General features: G+C 39.0%; 1 protein-coding gene across 2 annotated transcripts in view; it reads right to left on the reverse strand.

The window, feature by feature from the left end:
• Window positions 1-27,384, reverse strand: part of RAB28 (RAB28, member RAS oncogene family) — an 89,825-nt gene that overhangs the window by 56,848 nt on the left and 5,593 nt on the right. For both annotated transcript variants that reach the window (XM_040966507.1, XM_040966508.1), the window contains exons 3-4: window positions 23,343-23,431; window positions 11,069-11,198 (exon numbers count right to left, since the gene is read on the reverse strand). In XM_040966507.1, coding sequence (XP_040822441.1) covers window positions 11,069-11,198; window positions 23,343-23,431 — 219 coding nt within the window. The remainder of the gene's footprint in view (window positions 1-11,068; window positions 11,199-23,342; window positions 23,432-27,384) is intronic.

Consider the following 27,384-nt stretch of genomic DNA (forward strand, 5'->3'; position numbering starts at 1 on the left):
CTGATTTTTCCTTGAAAATTCAGCTGCTTTTGTTAATTTCTCTTCACTTCTCCATAAAACATGAAAGTAATCATAGGGTTAATCTTGGGATTCCTTCTTTAAATATGCACTCTGCTGATGAAATTTACCCATTCCCTACCAGCATGCTGCTGAATATCCAACTTTTATCTACAGATTTCATATACAGTTTTTAAAGATTTATTTATTTTTACTGGAAAGTCAGATATATAGAGAAAAGAGACAAAGATGAAGATCTTATATCCAATGATGCACTCCCCGAGCAGCTGCAATGGCTGGAACTGAGCCAATGCGAAGCCAGGAGCCAGGAGCCTCCTCCAGGTCTCCCACACAGGTACATGGTCTCAAAGCTTTGGTTCGTCCTCGACTGCTTTCCCAAGCCACATGCAGGGAGCCGGATGGGAAGTGGGGCCGCGGGGATTAGAATGGTACCCATACGGGATCCTGGTGCATTCAAGGTGAGGACTTTAGCCATTACACTATCTATCATACCAGGCCCTATTTTTTTTTTTTAATTTATTGGAAAGGCAGATTTACAGAGGAGGAGAAAGACAGACAGACAGAAACACACACACACAGAGAAAGCTCTTCCATATGCTGATCCATCCCACAATGGCCACAACAGTTAGGGCTGGGCCAGGCTAAAGCCAGAGGCCAGGAACTCCATCCATGTCTCACACATGGATACAGGGACTTGGGCCATCCCACTGCTTTCCTGGGTGTAATAGCATGTAGCTGAACTGGAAGTAGAGCAACCAGGACTTGAACTGGTGCCCACATAGGATGCTGGTATCAAAGGTAACAGTTTAATTTGCTAGACCACAATGCTCATCCCTACAGACCATATCTTGATTCTGAATCCCACACTAATTTATCTGTCAGTTAAACATCTCCACACAAATGTCTAATAAGCACTTCAAACTTAGCACATTCAAATTTCAAATGTTTATGCTTTTAGTTTATTTCAGATAGTGAGTCTGAATCTACTGACTACGCAAGCCACCATCTCCCCCCACCAACAACGTGCACTAGCAGGAAGCCAGCACTGGACAAGTGGTCAGCACTCAAACCAACACATCCAGACATGAGATGCTCCTGCCTTCAGCCCGCCCCAGTCCTGGCTGCTACAGGCATTTACGGAGTGAACCTGCAGGCGCAGGATCTCTGTATGTTCTCTCAAAAAATTATCACAAGGCTTTTAAAAGAGCACACTTTCCCTCCAATAACGGAGCAGCATAATAAAATAAAAAGAAAAAAATCAAAAAATTATATTAAAACTACTACAAATATAAATTAAAATTCATTATCAAAGGGGCTTGAGAATTTCAAACCTCCTTTTTTTTTTTAAAGATTTATTTTTATTATTTTTTATTGGAAAGGCAGATATACAGAGAGGAGAGACAGAGAGGAAGATCTTCCATCCGATGATTCACTCCCCAAGTGAGCGCAATGGCCGATACCATGCCGATCCAAAGCCAGGAGCCTCTTCTGGGTCTCCCACGCGGGTGCAGGTTCCCAAAGCTTTGGGCCGTCCTCGACTGCTTTCCCAGGCCACAGGCAGGGAGCTGGAAGGGAAGCGGGGCTGCCGGGATTAGAACCGGCGACCATATGGGATTCCGGGGCGTGCAAGGTGAGGACCTTAACCACTTGCGCCACCGCGCCAGGCCCAAACCTCCTTTTTACAAAGAAATCTGTTTTTGCAGCTCTATTCTTTTATTAAATATCAGCTTAATATCAAACAATTTCTTCCAAAATTTAAAATCAGGTGCTTATCATTAAAAGTAGATTATCCTTACTTAGTATTTAATAACCTTTTTCTAAGAAAAGGACAGAAATCGGATGAACAGATTCTAATAATTGAAATGCATACATAATTCCCCCAAAACAACAAGAAAACAAAGTCACAAAAACCACAATATTTCTTTTTTTTTTATTACATTGCATCATGTGACACAGCTATACAGGCACTGTGATTCCCCACTCCCCTCCCCAAAGCCCACTCCCCCGACCCATGGTGGATTCTTCCACAGGTCAAATTCAGTTGAGATTGCTTTCCTTGCAAGCATCTACAAAGCATAGAGTCCAGCATCTTATTGTCCAGATAAGTTCAACAGTTTCATGGGGAGACAGTCTCTGGTCTGAAGGTACAGCCGAAAGAGTATCATCCCAATCAATTAAAAGCCCCGACATTACATCAGTAACAATTTATAACGTAATGGAATTAGTTGACATGGTATTGTGTAACCAGCATGTTCAAAGAGAGAGAGAAAAAACAAACAAACAAAAAAAGAGTGCAAGTTCTGAAACACATCCTATGACTTCTACATTAACATTACAATTATTAGTTTATATACAGCTGGGTTCTATACACCTTAAAATGGCTATAGATTACTATTCAGCTGTCTCATGTCTATTTTAATTTTAGTATTTAGCAGTTCATAGCGTTGAAGCATGATTTTGCAGAACCTGGCTGTTTTTTGGGTAGTCTAACTCTATAACTCTAACAAGACATATGTCAACAGTTTAGGTGAACGGTTTTAGGAGGGGTGTGCAGAGAAATCTTTAGTGAGGAGTAACTAATCTTCGTGTCCCACCCAGTGAGTTATAAGTGCATCCCCACTGCCCATTTCCTGTTTCTAAGCTTTCCTTGCTGTTCTCCATCTATTCTAGGTTTTTTTGTTTGTTTATTTGTTAGTTTGTTTTGAGGGGTTTCTGGAGCAATCCTGATGGTCATTATGAGAGAGAGTGGGGACCCAAAGTCAGAACCAGGCAAGAACCAGAGAAAGCTCCTCTCCCTAGTCCCGAAGGAAGTTTACTGTTTTGTTTCTGCGGACCGCTCAGTGCTCCTGGTTGTCGTTCTGACGACCTTGGATCCTGCAAGGCAGGGTATGGGCTTCTTCCATCCCATGAAACCACAATATTTCTTAGGCTAATTAAACTATAGTACAAAATTGTTTGAGGTAGAATATCTAAAAAAATAATATCATAACAACTTCAGTCAAAAATATTTCTGGCACTCCTTTTTTAAGCTTGGTTTGTTATTATTTGAAAGTCAAAGTTAAAAAGAAAGAGGGTAGAGGAAGGGATAGGGGCGAGAGCAAGTGATTCCTCTTTTGACTGGTTCATTTTCCCAGTGGCCACAAGCAGGCCAGGAAGAAGCCAGGAGCCGAGAACTTCATCCATGTCTCCCGTGTGGGTCACCCTTGTAAGTAAGTAATCCTTGCTAGCCTCCACTGCCTTCATACATACATTAGTAGGGAGCTGGATCAGAAGCTGGGCAGCCAGGAATACAAATGCTGCTTGATATGAGATGCTGGTATCATGGTTGGCAATTTCACCCCTTGCAACAATGCCAGCCCTTGACCTTTGCTTATCCAAAAGTTGTCCACTGCGATACAATCGAGGTCAAGCGTATGCTTTTGCTTTGGAGATACTACTCAACCAGTTACATTTGTAATGCCATCAGTATATCCTGAAGGTACAATAAGAGTAGGAAATATCATCTAAGGGAACAGTTGTAAATGTATATATTAAAATAATTTCTCATCAAGTACCTAGAAATGTTGTCAGGATCTTCCAATAAAATAAAATAAGCTTGGGTCTGGTGTGATGGCAGCACTGGAATCACATGGGTGTCATTTCATGTCCTGGCTGCTCCATCTTCAGACGAGCTCCCTGTTTACGGCCTGAGAAGGAAGTAGAGGATGGCTCAAATCTTTGGGCCCCAGCACCCACATGGGAGACCTGGAGGATGCGTCTGGCTCCTGGCTTTGGATCAGCTCCGCTCCAGCTATTGTGGTCACTTGGGGAGTGAATCAACAAATAGAAAATCTATGTCTTTCCTTTTCTCTGTAAATCTGCCTTTCAAATAAAAATAAATAAATATGGATATTTTGGGGAAAAATGAGTAATGAAATAATCTTAGCTCTGACCATTTTACACGTCAAAACATCAAAAGTAAAAAGAAAAGGGAGAAATGTACATATGGTTCTCTCTGTTATTAATTTTAGAGGCTCCAAGGCAAAACTATGTAAAGCAATGTCTCTCTCCCCAAATGCCTATGATGGCCAAATCTGGGCTAAAGCTGATGCCTGCAATGCAGCCCGGGTCACCCACGTGTGGAAGGAGCCAATGACTTGAGCTACTGTGTCTGCCTCCCGGGATCTGCATTTGTAGGAAGCTGGGGTCAGGAACCAGAATCAAGGATCAAACCAAGACAGTTCAAAGTGGGATGCAGGTGTCTAAACAGCTAAACTAAATACCTGCTTCAACGCGATTAAACAAACTAGTAGTAACCACTTTTTCACTTTGAACCAATAATATGGAAGCATAAATTTCATACAATTAGTAAGAAACCTTCAAAATAAGAATCCAACAAAGTGTCAACTACTAAATCGCTTCACATTCCTCTACTCCAGATAAAGTGAGAATTTTTAAAGACTCAAACAAGTCACAGCAAAGGCAAGCTCTTTCAGGTAAATTCCCTTGTAATTTTTCAGACTAGATGCATAATTGTTTCTTACACTCATCTATTACTTGAGGAGATCTGGAGAGAAAAAATATTCTTTTAAAAGCCTTGTGATAATTTTATTGAGAGCATCAGTAAAATTTTCAACTTAAAACTTACTTGTTTCACTAATACATTTCTACAGAGTTCAGGGAACACAACTTAAAGGGTACATTAAAATGTAACCTTTAAACTTCCCAACGTAAAACATCACTTCCTGCACAGAGATAGTCCTCCAAGAACCATCAATCACTGTTAAGAAGAATATACACTCAACATTGTTAATTAGCGTTGATGCACTCTTCTCTATGCCCTCATCTGTCATGAAGATTGTTTAAAATCTGAGTTATTAGTCTTTATTTGGGAAAGGATCTGGTTAATATCTTTAAGAGTAGAAATCATTCATCCATCCACTCTTTACTGGAGCGTGATAATTCCCACCCCCAATACAAGTTACTGATAACCACCACCCTCCACTAACCAAGAAGCTATAAATCAGCAAGAGGGCAGCTCCTATGCAACCCCTGTGAATTCTGTTTACAATCTATCCAACTGCGAAGGTTAGCTAGTCAGGAGAGAGACTAGCTGATGGATCAGATAGTAGAAAAGTATAACAGATTAAACAGAGACAATAACAAAATGACAAATTAAAATGCTATGTGGTTATAAAACATGGATTGAACTGGACATTAAAAGAATATTCCTTCATCTTCATTTTAATTATGTCCTTGCCTGAAACACTGAAAGAAAATTTTAAACTGCACTTCAGTGCAATTATGATTTAAACAAATACAAAAATCAAGATATCATAAATAGAAAGGCAAAGGTGTGGGTTTTTCATCTTATATATAAGTTACAAGTCAGGAAAAATAAGCAAACTTCCTAAATCTTTTACATTTATTTAACTTAACATTAAGAAAATCTGTGACATTTCATTTCCAAGATAATCCAGCATTCACAAAGGAACACATTTCCTAAGAAACTCCACCTGACATTCACCACAGTGGATTTCAGTAGACCTGAAGATGACTTCATAGAGTCCCCTTAACCACACATGCACTGCTTTCTTCATTAAGAAAATTATTTTCCCTAAATAACAGATCCTGGGTCATAAACATTTCTAGTTTCAAAAGTGTTCATGGAAAAGTTTGTATTCATTCACTTGGTATTCACTTATTCAGGCAATGTTCTGAATTATGAGGACCTCAGTTTACACAGATCTTAGATTTCAACAAGTGAAAACAGGTAAGCAACAGTATCAGAGGGCAGTGAGACTTCACATATAACTAAACACAACCTGGTAAAAAATGGTCAAGTGGTTCCTCTAGACCGAGTAGTCAAGAAGAGACAACATTTATATGACCAATAAATAACAAAAATGAAGCTAATCAAAGGCAAGACCAGAAGGAAAAGCATTCCAAGCAGAATAAAACCTTCAGTACAAATGAACTTGGGACACTTTTGGAACAGGAAAACATATTGTGTGTGCAAGATATACAATGAGATCTGAGAGTATGCAAAGACCAGAGTACACAGACCTGACAGGCCTGGATAAGGAGCCTAAATTTCATTCTCAGGATGATGAGAAAATACCAAAGATCTTCCGCCTAAGAATCACGCAATTCTATATGCTATTGGGGAACTGGACCATGAGGAGGAGGAAGACCAGTCAGGTGGCCAGTGAAGTTTATAAGACAAGTGATGGCAATATGTTAGATCATGGCCTTAGGTGGACATAAATTTTACAATCCTTAGGTACTGCAGTGCAGGCCATGATCAAATGAGGGTCCCCCAATGCTGGAAGTGCAAGAAGTTACAGCTAGGGAAACAGGTACTGGAGCTGGTGGGTTTGGCTCTCTGCCTTGCAGAAATTACTTTATATGGCAACATAATGGTTTCCAGGTGCTTAGGTTGCTAGGTTTAGTGGCCTTTCAGATACCACAATTCCACTTGGGGCTGCAGAGATACTAAATTTCAGTTGGGATTCTAAAATAAACACAGGTTAATATTTACTCACCCTCTTTTCAAAAGTTTACCTACTAGGAATTATTTTTTACTTCACTAAGTAAAAATATGGCCATGTATAAAGATTTGGACACAACTGCAATTACTAGCCTTAGCACCCGAAAAGCAAAAGCAACCAGTAAACTTCTCAGAAAACTTAACAACTGCATAGAAAAAAGAAATAAATAAAAGCTGGTGTTGTGGCACAGCAAATTCAGCTGCTGCTTGAGACACTGGAACCCCACACTGGATTCCCAGATGCTCCATTTACAGCCCAATTTCCTGCTAATACTCCTGGGAAGGCAGCAGCTTTTTGCCCTGCCGCCTATGTGGAAGCCCAGGATGAAGTTTCTAGCTACCGGATTTGGCCAGGCGAGACCACTGGGGAATGAACACGCAAACAGAACATCTCCCCCTCTCTCTCCATCTTTAAAAAAAATCTTAAAAAAGAAAAAAAAAAAGACCTACTTTTGTAGGTCCCAATCTCTCCTTTGGGACTCTGTCTGTTTGGCACAATCCTGCACCAACTTTCCAGTGGTGAGCTCAGCTCCATACAGAAAGCTGACTCTCAAAACCATTGTTACGAAAGGCCTGACCCAATATATAACATGCAATCAATCAGGAAAGAAAAAATGGTGATAGGGAAATCTCTAAGAATCATCTTACTAAGGTCAGCTTCAAAAAGCAACTATTTCAGCTCTGTTAATTTTTAACTTGTGATCATTCATATTAAAGCTATGTTACTTGTAAAGAGTTATTACATTTCATAGAAACAATCAACAGTTATTAAGCACTTACTGTACATACGACCATGTGCTTTTCAGTCCATTTCTTCTTTAATCTTTCTCAATGAGGAAAGTTGAAGTTTAACAACGTAAACTAGGGCTGGCAATCAGCACAGCAAGCTAAGCCTATGCCTGCAGCACCAGCTCTTGGTTTGTGGTTTGGAAAAATATCAGAGGATGGTTCAAGTGCCTGGGTCCCTGTACCCACAATGGAGACCTGGAAGAAGTTTCTGGCTCCTGGCTTTCAACTGGAAGATCTTCAGCTGTTGCAGCAATTTGGGGAGCGAACCTGCAGATGGAAAATCTCTCTCTTCTTTCTGTAACTGCCTTTAAAATAAAAATAAATCTTAAAAATATATATATAAACTAACTTATCTAGTGTCACCCTGCTATTACATAAAGTTGGTCTTGTAGACAAAATTTATTGTGCCAAATCCCTATGATCTTAATTACTACTTAGTACCTCACCGACATCTTAAATTGTAAAAAGAAATAACACTGGTATCTGATCGCCTTTTAGAAGAGAACTCACAATAAAATGAATTTACTTGTTCTTTTAAAGATTTATTTATTTTCATTTGAAACACAGATTTATAGAAAGAAGAAGAGACAGAGAAAGATCTTCCATACTTTGGTTTACTCACCAAATGGCCTCAGAGACTGGAGCTGAGCAGACCTGAAATCAAGAGCCAGAAGCTTCTTCTGGTCTTGCAAGTGGAAGCAAGTGCCCAAGGGCTTGAGCCCTCCTCTGCAGTTCCCTAACCTATTCGCATGGAGAGTGACTGGAAATGAAGCAGCTGGGACTCGAACTGGAGCCCGAATGAGCTGCCAAAATGACAGGTGAGCCAATGAGCCTGTCACGCGTTGATTCTAATTATCATATACATTTCAGCACCACATATTATGACAACTCATGTACTAATTTCAAGTGCCTTCCACTACTAATTTCACCACTAATGTTCTCTAGTTACTTTCTATATTTGAATACAACATAAAATTAAAGTGGTAATTCATATCATAACTACATCAAATTATCCTCATGCCAGATTTCTAAGAGTTTACCATAGTTCAACAAAAAGCAAATAATCATACAACTTACTAATTTAACCTTTTATTAGCAGTGAAATTCACATATGCTCTCCCACTAACTTTGAATAAAAGTTACTCTGGCTGCTACTGTTTTCACAGACCACGTAGATTTCAATATATGCTTTCTGTTTAAACTGTAAAATATAAGATACAATTCAGTAAGAACACAGTATATTGTAGAAGATGACTATTTCAACAGGAATACTATAAAGCAGTTTCACGTGTCCTTCCGATTCAGTCTCTCTTGCTTTGCCCTAAACTAATGTCTAAAAGTCTTCAGAAATTTTACTGCTGCTGATTTACATTCCTCCAAAATAAAATGAGTACATATTACCATACTAACACATCAATAACTTGAAAACAGAAAGCAAAATATCCAGGAGACTCAAGAGTTAAATTCCTAATAGGCTTAACTGCAAAAGGATCTTTATTTCATGACCATATGAAACTGGGCCAGGGACAGATTATGTAGTAAATAATATCCAGGAAAATATTCATCTATAATCTCTTCTTTTTACATATATAAGATTGAATGTGACTACACACTGTTATATGATCTCATTCTGAAAGAAAGCATTACAAATTTACACAAGAAAGTTGTAGCTTTGCCAACGTGAAAAAAATCTCTTAATTTTATGCTACTAAATCTCAAACATAACACTGCATTAATTTTCTATACAAATTCAAGTAACTTACATAAATATTTGTTTTTGCAATCTGGGCATGGCACCACCAGCCCAGTCCAATAAGCCCATCTCCTCTGATATCCTGTCTTTGACAGTGACCAATGGTGGATGCCTCACAGGATAAGATAAACACACAACAGAATGTATATAATTATGTACCCTACACCATTATCTCAGATGGTGCTTGCATATCCAGAAAGAAATGAAAACAAATCCCAACCCCTTCCCTCCACTACTCTATAATTTTCCATAGGTGATAGGAAACCTCCAATTAAGCACAAATTGAACCATTATATAAGCCAGTGCTTTGGTAACATGAAAATGGACTAAACATTTTTTTAAAATAAAAAGCTGTGCCCAGAAATAGGAGCTAAGTTCCTCAAAACTTACAACTCATTAAAGTGTATTTCAAATAACTTTAAAGTATTTGATTCAATTCTGAAAAACTACATACATAAGTAAAATTAAACTGAAGCTTTAAAAAAAGAAAGAAAAAAACTACAATTTCTCCTCAGGCCATGCCATTTTGTGAAACGTAATGCTGTTTTCTGGAGAGTGGAAAAATGTTTATATTTTTAATCTTTAGAAAAATGACATTCACACTTGTGACAAAACTGTTTTAAGTTAAGGCCTGGATTTCTTAAATACTCATCTCAGTGTACAAAACCACAGGATGCTGCAATCCTGGTAAGGTTTTTCGGGAAGCACTATTTCCTAAATAATCACAGACCAAAAAATACATATTGTATTTTTGTAAAGACCTTTGGAGCAGAGGAGTCTCTGAGTAGTGAATGTGGGCATTGAGTGAACAATGCTGGCTGTCAGGAAACAGGACCTGGCCTGAATCCCCCATGGTATACTTTGGATCCATTTTCTCTTTTCCTGATGTCAAGTAAATCAGAGACAATCAAATCATATCATAATATCTCATGTATTAAAACTTTATTAATGTCTCCTGTTACTGTTGTCCATATAATAGACAACCAAATATTCCTATATTGAGTTGTTTCATGATTTTTATATGTGTCAGAGCCCAACAGATGTCATGATTCCATATCCATTATCTCTACCCTAGAAGTGATCTTCTTCCCAATTATAATACATTCTTTTCTCAAAGATGGTAACTCTATTTTACTTTTAAAAATTCAGTTATAAATTTGACAAGTGATAGAGACAAGAAATAATGCCTATAAAATCCCAACCAGATACTGCTTCCTTCCTTAGAATAAGGAGTCATTTAATCGGATGTATCTCTCAAAACCTCTGGGAGAGAGCCGAAGCTGCAACACAGCATCATCAAATCTGCAGCTGTGTTGCTGTTCTTACTAGTTCACGCTGCTTCCTTAGACCACAGGAAGCCAAAACACACCTTCGGACCCATCTCACCCACCGTCTCAGGAACTGGCCAGAGCAGCGGAGCACATAATGACAGACCAGACATCAAAACAGTTATTGCAAAGCTTGACACACCCTTAGGAACTCTCTACTCAAGCAATTATTCAACCCAGAAAACTTATTCCTGAATATCAAATCCTTATATTTTTCCAGGAATATAAACTACAGGATACATTAATGGTACTACTAAGCTCTAGGTAAGGCTGTTAAAACAAAATAACACAGACTGTTGGCCTAAACAACAAACATACTTTTCACAATTCTGAAGATTAGAAGTCCAAGACGAATGTGCTGACCTATTCAGTGTCCGCTGAGGGCCTCCTTCCCTACTGGTGCATGTCTACCCTGCTGCATGCTCTCCTGACAGGCAGAGGTCACCTTTCTCATGTCATACAAGGCATCAATGCCATTCATGAAGACCCCACTAACATTAAGCATCTCCCAAAAGCTCCACTTCCAAATGCTGTAACATGGGGGATAGTACTGCACTGCTTGAGTAGGGGCTGTGACTTGAGGGACAAAGGAATAAACATAAATTTTCATCTATAACAGCAAGCAAAATTGAATAAGTAATAGTAACTTACTTTTATTGCCTACCAAAGCAACCAGTGGTTGAGTTTCTGACTCTTCATTCACTTTCTTCACCACAGCATACCAATCTTCTAAATTCTCAAAACTTTGATAATTTGTAATATCGTACACCAGCAAGATTCCCTATCACAAGAGAATTACAAAATATGTGTTAATACATTACTTAAAAACTAGCAATTAGTAGTTTTGGCTAATGTCTCAAACATGTCGAGAGTACATATAGGGAGTATATTTTATACACTAACTGACTTCAATTTAAATTAGTTAGCAGACATAGATACTGAATGTTTGTCTGAGATAAATCAGGCAATTAAGTTGCAATCCAAGTTAAGGTTTAATTACATCAAAATTATAAGTGGCTTCACAATAAACTATCTGATATATGCTTACCAAGTCTGGTAAATACAAGAACATCAAGCCACAGAAGTATACAAAGCTGAAAGCTCCAAGTCCCCTCACCTTCATGAACATTTCTATAAATAAATACTTGCTGCCCCTCTTTTCTAGTATTTTCAGAAATGAAGATTCCATGACATCCCTTGATAGTCAATTTCAGTGTTTAACGTAATTTTCTTTAAATGAAATGTGAATTTCCTCTTTTAGTCCTCTGTGCATTTGGATACAACTTAGAGTATTCTTATACTAGCCCTTCATACACTTGAAGATAGTTAAGGAACTCCTTTACCATCCCATTTCCAGAGTAAATAAACTCAGTTCCTTAAACCTGCCTCAAAGGGCCTATTTTCTATCCCTTTAATCACAGTTGCTGATTCTTCCCAGGACACCCTACATACAGTTTCCTGACATCATTTTTAAAATGAGCAATGTAAAATTGGGCACAGTACTGTAATAAGAGTCCAAGAAAAGCCAAATATAACAGAAAGACTGCTTCCTGCCTCTTATGTATCATATTCCTTTTAATTTATCCCATTATTTCGTGTGTAAAGAAAGAGACATATATATACACACAAAAATAACAGCCTCGCATTCTTGATTCTCATCCAGTTTGTGGTCAAATACTTAATACAAAACTCTGCATACATAGTAAGTCTGGATCTTAATGGTATTTGTGCCAGCTTGATAGAGTAATAAAATCTAACATTTTTTGCACCTACTATTTGATACTTTCTACTCATTACTCCTCTCAATAAACAAGAAATCAATAGTGTTATTCTCATTTACTAATAAATAGAGGTTAAAGTAACCAAGGTAACACTGTTAGGTCAAGTGATGGAGCCAAGATAAGTATCAAGGCACAGATGACTAAATTCATTTGTCTGCCAACCACAAACAACAGATGTGCAGCATGCTAGGGATGTTGGGCTCTAACGCTCAAGGTACCCACTGAAGCAAAACCAAAGCCCTAGGACAAGAGTATACCACACAAAAGTCAAGCTCAGTGACACACTGACAAACACTCATCAACTGGCGTGGGATTCCAAGCACAACAGGAATATGGTTGGAAGTATTATTAATAATGTTTGCCAATTTCCACAGTGTAAATACTCCACTATCGTCATTTTGAGATATGTGACAATACCAAGCACAGACTTGGCTAAAATGCCCTTACATAGCATTTCAGAAGGTATACAAGACATAAACAACCTCAAGAGTACAGACAACAAAAACATACAATAAAATATCCACAGATGCATTATGAGCCCACATGTTTGCTTCATAAGCAATTTATAAGTCTATATATAGTTTTAATCATGAATATACTCAATAACCAGCTCACACAAATTATTAAATATTTAACATTTACTTAGTGAAGCTAGAACAAGCAGATCCAGCACACTAATGATTTTCTAGTACTATTAAACCACAGTGGCTCCAAGTCACTGGGCTTCTCTGGGTCTCAAGTTCTCTGTCAATAAAGTTAAATCTTTGGGTAGGTGTCTAAAATTCTTTTCAATTTTAGGGCCACAGCACCCAACCAGTACATGTGAGACCAATGAGGGATGGGGCAAAGCTGGCAGGGGGGCTGTGAGGGGCTCCCCTGCTAGACAACCACTTCCATTGGAGCGCGAGAGTTAGGATGGGAGTAGACCAGGCTAGGCAGGGCTACAATACCTGCTGGCCTCACATGGGCTGGATCAGGGGAAAGTCAGGCTGGGTTGACTGTTTCTACTGCTGCATGCATTAGCCAGACAGGTGTGGGTTGATTGGGCTTTGTTGCAGCATCAGCTGACAGATGCTGGCACAGGTGGCAAATTCTGTCAAGTTCACCTACAGAACCACCTGAAGTGTGCGAGATCCAGCAGGGAAATAGTGGGTACCTCCCTCTTGGGTTGCCACACTCAATGGTGAGCACGAGAACCAGGACTGGGGCAGGCATGGCTAGACAGAGTGGCGCCCACCGGCACATGTGTGGGCTGGATAGTGGGGCTGGTTGGGTTGAATTAGGTTTCAATGTGCATTGAGATGTATGAGAGCTGAATGGGATGTGGGACAGACTGGACAAGTCTGCTGCCTGCTGTAGAAATGGGAACCAGGGCAGGGGACAGGCCTTGTCGGGGTTTTTGTGGGTCACTCAGACTAGGCTGCAGCTCCCATTAGTGTATGTGAAGGCCAAGTGTGTGATGGGCAGGATCACACTGGACTGCAACACCCATCAGTTTGTGTAAAAGACAGGGCTTGAGGCAGAACTGACTCAGCAATTGCAACGAGCATGTGCGTACGTTGAATGGGGCTACAAACTGTGTCGGACCCTGTATTGGCAAGCACACACAAGAATCAGGTCTGGGATCACTTCAGATGAAGTTTTTTTGGAGATCACCCCCAACTGCATCACTGGACTCAGAACCCAACCATGGAAAGAATTGCAGGTTCTAAGGTCTGATTGTGGAGTGCATGTGTCAGAGCTGGACTCCCTCAGTGGCTTAGATGGAGCAGGGAAGAGCATATCCAGGTGCACATGGAGGATACTGCAGGACATTGGAGTCTGTAGGACACCTGATACCGCAACAGAGGATGGAGGACAGAACAAGTTGATCAACTACCCCAGTCACCTGTTGGCAGTGAATAACTGGCCAAACAGAGACTCTAAGTTGGACTATGTCAACCAGTGGATTATGGAGAGATTTCACTGTGCTTGGAGTGGCAAGATCAGCAGCAATTCAGAACTGTGGAACTATCAAAACCTCTTGAGCAGGACTCTCAGAGCATGCCCCACATCAGGGACCCTGGGGTGGTGTTGGGTAGCTGAACCAAGGGCACAGAGGTGTTTGGGAGGCTGGTGTGGCTTCTCTCCTCGTCTCCCCCTTCTCCCAAACACCGGAAGGGAAAAAAAAAGAGAGAGAGAATGTGAAAATGGTGATCTCACCCACCTTCCTATAGCTCTTGACTCTTATCACCTAATCCACTATGTAAAAACCATCAAAAAATTTTTTAAAATATCATGTAATTTGTATGCAAAACTGCTTGTCTGATTCACTTCAGTAAATTAGACATCTGCAGGCTACTTGAAGAAGAGCATAGGAAGGAGTTTAAGGCAATGCACATTTTCCATAAACTTAAAGTACACCCATGTCTCCATCTTCCAAGATGTTTTAAGTGACACCCAACATCAAATTATCAGAAATAATGACCATACTTTACTTTTCTCATTAAGAATAAATCTGCAGCATCTGGCACTAGGGCACACTAGGTTAAACTGGTGCCTCCAGTGCTGGCATCCCCTATCAGTGCTGGCATCTTATATGGCTTCCACTGCAACTGCCAGCTGCTCCACTTCCAATCCAGCTCCCGGCTTAAGTGTCTAGGAAAGAAGCAGAAGATAGTCCCATTCCTTAGAACCCCTGCCACCCACATCTGAGAACTGCAAAAACCTCGGACTCCTGGTTTGGGCCAGGCCCAGAGCTAGCCCTAGCAGCCATTTGAGGAGGGAATCAGAGAACAGAAGATCTCTCTCTCTCTCTCTCTCTTTCTCTTCTCTCTTCCTTCCAAATTAAAATAAGAATCGTGGGCCCGGCGCGGTGGCGCAAGTGGTTAAAGATCCTCGCCTTGCACGCCCAGGATCCCATATGGGCGCCGGTTCTAATCCCGGCAGCCCCGCTTCCCTTCCAGCTCCCTGCCTGTGGCCTGGGAAAGCAGTCGAGGACGGCCCAAAGCTTTGGGAACCTGCACCCGCGTGGGAGACCCGGAAGAGGCTCCTGGCTTTGGATAGGCATAGTATCGGCCCGTTGCGCTCACTTGGGGAGTGAATCATCGGACGGAAGATCTTCCTCTCTGTCTCTCCTCTCTGTATATCCACCTTTCCAATGAAAAAATAATAAAAATAAATCTTTAAAATAAGAATCGTAAAATAAAACAAAGCTCCAAAACCAACGTCTGAAGAAGATACTCTTCACTCTATGAGCTCCTACAGGAGAAGGAACCTTCCCAACTCAAGCCCTCTCTAACCATCTATCTCTTTTGTGAATGAGGAGCCAGTGAACACTTGGCAAGGTCACCACACAACAGCACAGGTCCCCGCAGGACTGAGTCTTTACTGTAACATTACAGACTCTTCCCCTTTCCACACTCTTCCACCACATCAAGAGAACTGTATGGAGTACAGCAAGACACAAACTTCAACTAAAGAAGCGTTCTTTTAGCCATACAAAAGCAGAGGAAAAAACACAAACACATGAGGGAAATGTGATGCCTCTGGCACCTACAGCCACAACAAACAATATGAAACTTCAACTAAAGGTCCATCTGCATGATTAATGCACAATACATCGTTGCCCAACTTTCAAGAGAAAACTACAAAGCATTCCAAAAGGCAGTTTGAAGAGAAAAAGCAATTATTGGAGTCAGATTCACACAGGCCACAGATTTTACAATTATTAACCAGGAAAAATTTCAAAAACTGAATAATATGCAGATTATACCAATGGAAAAGGTTAGCATGTGTGAACAGATGGATGATGTAAACAAATAAATGGAAATTCTAAGAAATAATATAAAAGAATCATGAACATGAAAAACACTGTAACAGAAATGAAGAACACCACTTCTTAGAACATTATTAGAATATACACAGACTACAAAGTAGTCAGAGGACTTGAACACAGCTCAGTGTTAACTATTTATTGTCAAAAATACAAAAAAATGAATACAACAGATCACATCATCAAAGAACAGTAGAACAATTTCAAACTGTACATCATATATATACTAGAACACTGAAATTTAAAAATTTTAAGAAACATCTGAAGTAATCATAGAGAAGAAGATGCCAAAATTCATTACAGACGCCACTAGCTAGATATATCAGAAAACATCTACTAAAACAATTACTGACGACTCCACCCAAAAGCATATCATATAGTAAAACTGCACCAAAGAGTAGACAAAGAGAAAATCTTTAAAGATGCCACAGGAAAAGAAAAAACACCTCTCTATAACAGAACAAAAATAACTACCAAGAATTCTTCACGGACACTATGTAAATAAGAGAACTGAATGAAATAGTTAAAGTATTATCAGAAAGAAAACAATCACTCTAAAATAGTATATCCAGAAAAAAAAAACACTTTCTGAAGGAGAAAAAAAGACTTTCTCGGAAAAATAAACACTAAGGTAATTCATCTCAGAAAAACAGAAACTGAGTAATCATTAGGAAACCTGCTCTGGAGTCATTAGGTTCTTCAGAGAGAAAGTAAATAAAATGCACCAAAAATGAAGTTTGACATTCAAGAGAACTAAATCCCAAACACCCAAAGCTATCATGAGCACAAACTACAAAGTCTGAGGCATCAATATTGTCTGATTCCGAATCATACTAAAAAGCTACCATAATTAAAACAGCATGATACTCCTCCAAAAAAAAGATATACTGAGGGCCAGGCGCGGTGGTGCAAGTGGTTAAAGGTCCTCGCCTTGCACGCCCGGGATCCCATATGGGCGCCGGTTCTAATCCCAGCAGCCCCACTTCCCTTCCAGCTCCCTGCCTGTGGCCTGGGAAAGCAGTCGAGGACGGCCCAAAGCTTTGGGACCCTGCACCCACGTGGGAGACCCGGAAGAGGCTCCTGGCTTTGGACCAGCATAGTATCGGCCCGTTGCGCTCACTTGGGGAGTGAATCATTGGACGGAAGATCTTCCTCTCTGTCTCTCCTCTCTGTATATCCGCCTTTCCAATGAAAAAAATAATAAAAATAAATCTTTAAAAAAAAAAAAAGACATACTGACCAAGAGAATACTCTAAACGAATCAAACACGTACAAGTATGTCAAACTGACTGTTGACAAATACACGAATACAAAATGACACTCTTCAGCAGGTGGTACTGGAAAAACTACATATCTGTTGGCAAAAGGATATAATTGAAGAGCCATTCCTCACATCATTGTCAAAAATCAACTCAAGATGGAATACAAATTTAAACATAAGACCTAAAACCATAAAGCTCTCAAAATAAAATTGGGATACATGAGGCAAAATCTTAAAGAAACGCAGTGAGTTCCAAGTCCACTGATCTACTACTCCAGTGAAAGATTTTAGTACCCTTTGCCATTAATTGACACATAAAGCAGATTAACCTGAATAGCACTAAAAATCAAGTTCATAAAACTGACATTGATAAACATTTCATTCAGCAACATAAAACATTTCATTCAGCAACATTAGAATAATACTCTTCTCAAGCTATTTATTCATAAAGATAAAACATTCTAGGCTATAAAACATTCTGTAACAGAAATCATACATTTTTAAAACTACAATGGAATCAAACTAGAAACAACAACAGAGACAGCTGAAAAAATTCTGAATAACACATGATGGTCAAAGAAGTAGTCTCAGAAAGAATTATAAAACATTCTGAATATAACCAATCAAAACTTGCAGAATACAGGAAAAGCAGTGCTTAGAGAAAAACGTTTAGCATGGAATACACACTAGAAAAGAAAGCTCAATTATCTAGGCATTGCAGGAAACTAGAGGAAGAACAAATTCAGCCTTTAGCAAGCAGAATAATAAAACTCAGAACAGAAATCAATGCAATTGAAAAGGAAATACAGAAAACCAACAAAACTAAAAGCTAATTTCTCAAAAGAATCAATAAAATTGAAGGGAGACACTAATATCAGAAACACACGATAAGTCATCACTAAAGTTTGAAATTAATATGAATAACTTCATAGCCCTGAACGTGGAAGTATAGACAAAATGAACCTACTATTTCAAAGGCATACATTACTACAACTATGACTGCCAGAGCCTGCACCTAACCCACCTTGACACAGAAAAGCCTAGACAGACCTCTAAGCAGTCGCCTTTTGGGGAATCTGAGTCCTTCATCACATCAATAAAACTACATGTAATTCCTACTTGTTTAAGATTTGTTTATTTGAAAGGCAGAGTTATAAAAACAGGTGAAACAGATCTTCCATCTTACACTCACTGCACCAAGAGGTTCCAACCCAACCTCTTTTGATTCATGCTAGAAAAGGACTCTTCCCAATCACAGAAAGTACAACTCCATCAGAAAGTCTAGTTGAAGATTACTGGATCTCACCATCTTGGCAATCTTGAGACACGGAAACCCATTACTACGTCTCAAGTCCTGGATAACTTCCGTCAACATTCATCTATCGGCCACCTATCTCTCCCTCATGTCTCCACCACCCTGGGCTTCCACTTCCCAATCTGCCCTCAAACTCTTCCTTTTCTTCCAGACAGTTTTACAAGGCCTTTGGCACTCAGGTTTCAAATTTAATGAGTCCTTTTTCTATCTTCAAATTCTTCCTCAAAATTTTTCTCCATTTTTAATGCCTGAACTTAATATTTCTAAGATCCAGAATACTACCACAACTTCCCTTTACAAACTTCAAATTTTTCAGTATTACATAAAGTTACTTTTACAGTAGTTTTGTTCCTATTTCACCTTTCAGCATATCCAATAAGCACCACTTGTCACCAAACCCAAAGGATATAATTTCAAAGGACTCCCTAGGAGCACTGCTGACAATACTCAACAGTCTTTAAGATTGCGAGCAAATTTATTCCCACAATTTAACAGAAGTTAAACAGCACACACGAAGTACATACACACACACACACACAATATTTAACCTCAAAAATTACAGGGTTCACTTACTTAAAAAAATATGAGGGTTTTTTTTTTCTCTGACTTACAAAATAATCTAATTTAGCTCTCAGTCACATTGAGGGAAATTAAATCAGATTATACAATAGTTAGGACTTACTCTTTGCTGTTTAACATAAGAAATACTAATGTAATGAGGCCTGTAATATAAATGATTCTAAGTTTGCAAAGATGCAACTAAAATATTCATAGTAAAGATATTTACAGTAAGAGCATCCAGTTTTGAAATCTGCTCTCTGCCCCATCATAAGGCATCAGACTCTAACTGGTGGTTAACAGACGGGCTCATCTGTGTGGGCTACCGGCCCATAATACTAGTTGTGTTCTACCTCACAAATGACTACATTTCATTGAGTTTATGCTCAGTGGGGCAGTGTTTGCAAACCACTTAGATTCCAGGACGGAAAGAGCTACAAAATGAAACATCCAGCCCCTCTCTGAGGTTTGGTATTAGCCTCTGTTAGCCGCAGGTTACAGGGCACTAAACACTATGCACTGTGTGTTTGCTCCTAACCACTATGAAAAATAGCCTATAACATCTTTCTGAAGACTCCTGGAAATTTTAAAGTTAATTTAAAATCTTGGAATTTAACTAGAACATATTTTCAATTCTTGGAACTACTCCTTGTTAAAATACTTCACTAATTCTTTCTTTGGGTGTCAATTAAACTTGGTTTCAACCAAAGCTATTCAATAGCCTATTGCTACAGCTTAATGCTACCTTGTGGGGGGAGGGGGGTGAAGAGGATAAAATGATCAGTTTTATTTGCATTTAAGTTAACTCTCAGCTGACAAATGCATTTCTTCCTGAATGTTAAGAAATGCATAAGTTTCATAATTATTATATGATTATATTATATAATTGTTACATAATTATTTCTATAGAAAATAAGTGTGAGAACCTAAAACAAGACCCTAAATAACACATTAAACTGATTTGCTGAAATAGCTCATCAAAACATGATCTGTAGAAGATCTCTGCTCTGTAGCATGTATACTCAAATCCAAAGTGTTTGTGAAAGGAGTGAAACAAAGCACCCACGACTGCAGACACAATACCGCCCAGGGTACTGGGGTAACGAGGATTTGGGAATCTCAAGTCATTAAGTATATGAAAGCAGGGTTAGGTTTTCAAGAAGTTAACACATCTCCCAATTTATGGTAGTCAATAATAAATTAGAGCTTCTTTTGCCTCGATATAAAATTTACACAAAACAACTGCTGGTAAATGTGCTCTATGATCACTTGACCGGGACTCTCTGAAAAGCAAAGTTATTCCAGCAGCGTCAATTTATTACATTTCATTTTATCATCTCAAAATTCCCAGTTTATCAGGACAAATTCATGAGCACATTCCAAAAATTCTCAGAAATATCCTATCCAAAAAAAAACTGCACTTTGCTATTATTTAATAAAACTATATTTTTATAGCAATCACAGAAATAATTTTATTATGTGATTTCCACATTAATATTCATTTTTATTTAACAGTAATACACTTCAAATAATTTAAATGAATTAAATAATAAATCTTTAACAATATGCAATGAGGTACAATTCAGAAAATCCAATTAATGAACATTATATTCCCCTCCTTGCATTTGATCTTACTACTCACGATGAAATACATAAAGTCCCCTTGTTCTTCACTAACTCCCGCACCTGTCAGCCATATGCAAAGCCGAACATCACTAGACATGAACCTAATTTAACTCCTGTATCTGGCCTGAAGACAGGCTCTATGGAGAAGACAGTGTTATTTTTAAATCTCATTTAATCCAATACACAAGTAAAACAAGGACTGGAATTTCCTACAAATCTCTGACCATCAAAATAACTTAGTATACACTTTAAACTGGCTAAAATTGCACAACAAAAGCCAGACACACAAATATGAGATTAATTGTCATTTGATCACAAATGGAAGAAATGAAGAGAAATATGTAGAGGAGATAAAGAATAAAACAGAAAATAATGAACAGTTTTGAGAAACAAATACAAGTAGCACTAATACAAAAAAGCAAACTTCTGGAACCTCTCTACATGACCCAGACCACACTGGCCTTATTTACCCTCCTTTTCTATTTTATAAAGTATGTCAGAACTTAGTTTCATTCCCAAACTAAGAGAAAGGTATTTCACAAGAACCAAACTTTGTACAGTGGGATGCTTACATTCCCTAACTCAGCGCTGCAGATTCCTCTTCAGGAGAGACACGGCTCCACAGCAAAAACACAAAACTAAAAGACTAAGTAAGTGAACACTTGTAATCCTATCTTCATAATGTTTCATGACCTTGTGGCAGATACTCTGTAACCAAAAGTAGAAGCAAAATCCAATACAAGGGAAAGGCCCCTCAATCAGCTTCACCTACAGGGCACAATTCACATCATACGATGTCATCATATGATGAGCGGCATCACACAGAACTCTCGCATCAGGCGACTACATTCACCGGCATCGCTGTATTTCCAAAATCTATATTAACCAAAAGCAATCTGCCAAAGCATTAAAAAGGAAATTCTTATTTTTCACTACATGTGTTCAGATATATAACGGTAATGTTTAAAGCACATTACTAGCATGCATCTTCTCTAACTATATAGTAATTTCATTTTTAAATATATAAATCATGTTAACATAAGCTTATGTTACACAGGAATTTTTATGCAATTGTATTTCTGGCAATGTATATTTTCTTTTGAAAATATACTATTAGATATGTCTCATATAGTCATGAGATCAAATATGACATGAAATCTGATATACATACAGCTAGCTTGTGGCTTTTCTCATTTAAATTTTTTAAATACACTTAAAAAGGATCCAGCATGGTAGCTTAGTGGCTAAAGTCCTCACCTTGAATACACAAAGATCCAATATGGATGCCAGATTGTATCCTGGATGCTCCACTTCCCATCCAGCTCCCTGCTTGTGACCTGGGAAAGCAGCAGAGTATGGCCCAAAGCCTTGGGACCCTGCACCCACGTGGGAGACCCAGAAGAAGCTCCTGGCTACTGGCTTCAGATTAGATTAGCACCGGCCATTGCAGCCACCTGGAGAGTGAACCAGCAGGTAGAGGATCTTGCTCTGATTCTCCTTGCTGTAACTCTGCCTTTCCAATAAAAATAATTTTTAAAAAAATGCTTTAGAAAATTGACTTGAAAGGCAGAGTAAGAGGGAGACAGAGACAGACAGAAAAAGAAATCTGCAATCTAGTGGCTCACAGCCCAGTGGCTGCAAAAACAATGGCTGTGCCAGGAGCCAGAAGCCCCATGTGGGTTCCTGATGCAGGTGGCAGGATCTCAAATACTTGTGCCATCCTCCACATCCTTCCCAAGCACAGCAGCAGGACACTGGATCAGAAGTGTACCAATCAGGCCTGCCCTTCGGTGGCAGTTTAATCCACTGAGACACAGCTCCTGCTCCAGTTTTCATTCTTGCACATAAAAACAGTATCTTCCCCTTGGATATTTTTAGTAAGTTCATTTCCAGAGTGTTTATTTTGTACTTTTCTGAAAGGCAGAGAGACAGCTGGGGTAGGGACAGATCTTACATGTGCTGGTTCTTCCCCCAACCGGCCGGAGCCCAGAAGTGCACCCAGCGGACCCATCTGGGTGACAGGGACCCAAATACTGGAGCTAGCACCTGCTGTCTTCAGGGATGGAGAGGTGGGGCTTGAGAGGCAGGGAGCCCAAGTCGTGGCTTCACCCCCTGTACAACATTCACCCCTTCAACCGGTTTACAAGAAATTAATCACTGCAACCAAGTCAGCTAGTAAATATCAAAATACCATTTATCCCTGCATGTGTCCAACTGCTGACAACTGTAATCAATAGCCTAAGACACAGCAAAGCTGTGGAGAGCTTTTCAGTTCCACCACACAAGCTCTCTAAGGAGAGAGAAGCCAAATATCAACATAAATCTAAAACAGACTCTACGTAACTCACAACAGACTCACAACAAACCTATTCAGACTGAGCTGATGTGCACACCCACACGCCGGTGGATGTGGGTCCCACTCAGACTGAGCTGGTGTGCACACCCACACGCCGGTGGATGTGGGTCCCACTCAGACTGAGCTGGTGTGCACACCCACACGCCGGTGGATGTGGGTCCCACTCAGACTGAGCTGGTGTGCACACCCACACGTCGGTGGATGTGGGTCCTACCTGGGCTCCGTAGATGTATTTATCCAGCATCTTGCCTCCTATCGTCTGCCCTCCTACATCCCAAATCTGCAGGGTAACATTCAGGTTTCCTAGAACATTAAGAATACAAAATAATATTAAAAAACAATATAATAAATGAACACTTTTCATAGGATACTAAGTCACAACGATAACTGTGAACCGAATATTGTTTTTATTCTACAAGCTGATATGGCCAGATATTTGTAATTGCAAAAGCAATATTGTCATAACAAAAGACAGTGGGAAATATATATTTATTCTTTAACCCATTTCTCTAGTACCACTATAATCACCTTCAAAAGAAAATAAAGGAACTCTGATTTACAAACTTTAGTCTAGAAAGTTCTTTTCTCCATGGGCAGAACAAAACAAATGGTGTGTGTGACAAATAAACTTTAAACATGAAGCTGTATTTAACTTAGCCAATCAATCTGAGCATTGCCATGGATTCTAAACCCTCAGGGTTCCAAAGCTCCACAAAACTGCACTCATGATTTTAACTCAAGGAAGATGTCTTTTTTAGCTTGAAAGTTACTTATGACATGTAATACTAAATATAATAAAAAATCAAATGTTTCTATTTTTCTCACTTATCTTCTCCCCAACTCTCACCCTCTCCTTTTTAACCAGAGGCCCACACGAGTCTGTGCAACCTCCTCACCTTTGTAACAAATACTAAAGCAAAAAAATAATGTAAAAAAATGAATCTTATATCAAGTTTAACCCACAAAATATACACAAATATGATATCTCTACTCTAAACACAAAGGATACACGCCCAGGTTATCAGCAACGATTGCAATGCACTCATACATGATTAAATCAGACGTGCTGAAACAAACCGGACGCACTCTAAAGCCTTCACAGGCAGCAAAATCATCTCCCACACTCGAACAGCAATTTAGCACAAAAAAAAGCCAGCTTTAAAACTTGTTTGTGAATTTTACAAAATGTTTCATAGAAAAACTTATGACATAAGCCATTTTCTCTTTTATCATCCCAAGTAACAATGAAGTTATAAAACTCAATACTTTAGTTTAATATTTCCAACTATCTCTGCTCGCAAAATTACACAGTTCTCTACAAAATATCAATTAGCACCTTATGAATGATCTACAAATCAGGAAAAGTCAAAATAAAAACTTAGAAACTGAAAAAATGATCTCATTTCAAAGACAAAGTAGCATTATAGTAACATGAATTTTATCACCAACATGAAACACCAAAGACAGAGAATGTTAGTCACGCTATTTATGCAACTGGAAAACACAATAACGTAGTAAATCAGCCAGCTTTCCTCTCAACTCCCAGTTCGGTGGTTGGTATCACAACCTTGCCACTGTCTGGGTGCCTGCTCGCTCTGCCACTGCGCAGAGCACTTCCTCGGGAAGAGCTGCTGTCAGCATTAGCAAGCTGCTGAAGTCCATCCTTCCCCGCCTCACACTTCCTGGGCTCAGACAGCAACGACCACTTACCGTCCCTAGATCCCGGTGAACACCAACAGCGACGGTCACTGTCTGTGATTTATCCCACAACTGTGTAGACCAAATTTCACCAAACCTCTATTTCTTGATATGCAAAGCTGAAATCATTCTCCTATAATGTCATCTCAGATTAAGCAGGTAAGAAACAGCTAGTCATCCCAACAGATACATAATCCAGTTTCAAAAGCCCCTGGGTATTCATCTAACTTGCAAAATTCCCTAGTCATTTATTTTTTTCAAAACAAAGTGCTCAACAATATCAACTTTTAGAGAGTAAGATTTTAGGCAACATTTAATAATTATTAAAATATTTTTAATCCTACTTCCCAAAGCCAATAATAGTCCCTTATCACTTAACATCACATTCAGAAATACAAAGCTTTCCTTTCTTTTTCCTTTTCAATTCTGATATTCTGATCCTATCTGAATTGGGTATTGTGAACACTGCATAACTTTGAGAACATAATCTTATTGCTTGCAATCCTGACTATAACAATTTTAAGTCTCTAAAGCATCCACTCTATTATCTCCCATAGGAGAGGCTTACATTGATGCCTCAAGAGTGCTTTAAAAAATCGACGCCTTTTTGCTGGTAGCCTGTATTTTTAATTCATAGATTCTAGGGTCTCAAAAATAAAAAGTACACATCACTGACAATCTACTAATACAGAATGCTAGTCAAAAACAAGCTATTAATATGGCTTCAACAAATACTAATTTCATAATTATTTCATATGTCTACAAGTATATTTTAACTCCTACACATGAATTGCAGGCTTATGAATACATGAAACTAAAACTAAAATGGTAATGCCCTATTTGAGCAATGAAATCACACACATACGTTTCAAATCCACACTCATTTTTATTTCTGCAGGTGTAAACACACCAAGGTTACAATGTGTTTCCATGACGACAGATTTGTAAAGTTTTAGCATATTCAGGTAACCAATACTCCCATTTTTTTTTAATCTAGACTCGGGGCCAGTACAGTACCCTAGCGGCTAAAGTCCTTGCCTTGCACGCCCAAGATCCCATATGGGCACTGGTTCTAATCCTGGCAGCCCCCCTTCCCATCTAACTTCCTGTTTATAGCCTGGAAAGCAGTCAAGGATAGCCCAAAGCCTTGGGACCTTGCACCCGCGTGGGAGGCCCAGAAGAGGCTCCGGGCTCCTGGCTTCAGGTTGGCACAGCTCTGACCATTGCGGCCACTAGGGGAGTAAATCATCAGAGGGAAGATTTTCTGCTCTGTCTTCCTCCCTGTATATCTGACTTTGCAATAGAAATAAAATAAACCTTTAAAAAAATCTAGACTCCATCTAATATAAATCTAATGAAGAACTTTAAGGAAACTGTCAGCAATATAATCCCAAATGCAAATCACTACTGAATTCCTATTCCTCTCTAAGAAACGACATGTAACTAGGAGAAAAAACAAAACAAATGAAGTGACATAATACAGGTAAGTTGCTTTTGGTATGAATCAAAGCCAGCAGGAGGACTGAACCTTGTAAAAGCACACTTGGTGCCTTGGCTAACCTTACTTAAAGCACTGCAGAGTGCAGATGGAGTGAAAGCACACGTCTGCCCACTTCTCTTCCTGAAGACTCAGAAATGCTTTTCACAGTGGAGCGCTGTGTACGGGCTGTCCCACAGCTTCCTGAGTGTATTTGACTAGCGCTCTTAAGAGGCTCTATCAGCAGAATCTCTGACTGACAGATCCCCTGTTTGGAGCAGGGAAACCTGCACAGTGGCTGCGTCCAGACTATACAGCACACCGGATCATGAAGTATACTAACATGGATGAGTACCTGCAGAGGAACGGCCTTGAAAGCTCGCATGAGAATGTGCATACAAGAACAGGAGCTGTGCAGCCCTAACAATGTGTCTGCTCAGAAGGCTTCCTAGAGGAATAACAAACACTGCACTGACCTTCTATGCTTACTGCAAACTGAATGATGCTGCTCTATTCTTTTTAGCAAGTGATACAAATATTAGTTTTCCTACATTTGACAATTATAATGAATTAAAATTAGGGTTAAGATACATAAAGAATATACTATGATTTACAATTTATTCACTTCATTTCTTAATATACCTATTAATGATATAAAATCAAGATAAACTAAAACAACATTTTAATACTGAAATTCCTATCATAATTTTAAGCTCATTAGGGAGCATAAAATCCTTTTAAACTATAAAAAAAAATTCTGGAATTCTGCCCATCAAAAGAAAAGCCTAATCAAGAAAAATAATACAGATTAAGAAATCTCATTTTTAATGTCATTTTTTAAGCTAAGTAGTTTCTAAGTCTCAATGCTACACTGTAAATCTGAGCCTCAAGAATAACAAGTAGGTTAACAAAGTAATAAAATTTTTAAATCAATGTTACTGTGCAACAGATCAAAAATCATTATAAATATCACATATATAAAAATGCAGACTGGCCAAAATGATTCTACATTTTCAATATTTAAATAGGGGGTTGCTTCTTTGTTTAAACCTTTTAACTAGAAAATTAGAAAACTTAAGAC

This window comes from Ochotona curzoniae, unplaced genomic scaffold (genome assembly GCF_017591425.1).
Source record: "Ochotona curzoniae isolate NIBS_2020 unplaced genomic scaffold, NIBS_Ocur_1.0 scaffold_4505, whole genome shotgun sequence".
Classification (NCBI taxonomy): domain Eukaryota; kingdom Metazoa; phylum Chordata; class Mammalia; order Lagomorpha; family Ochotonidae; genus Ochotona; species Ochotona curzoniae.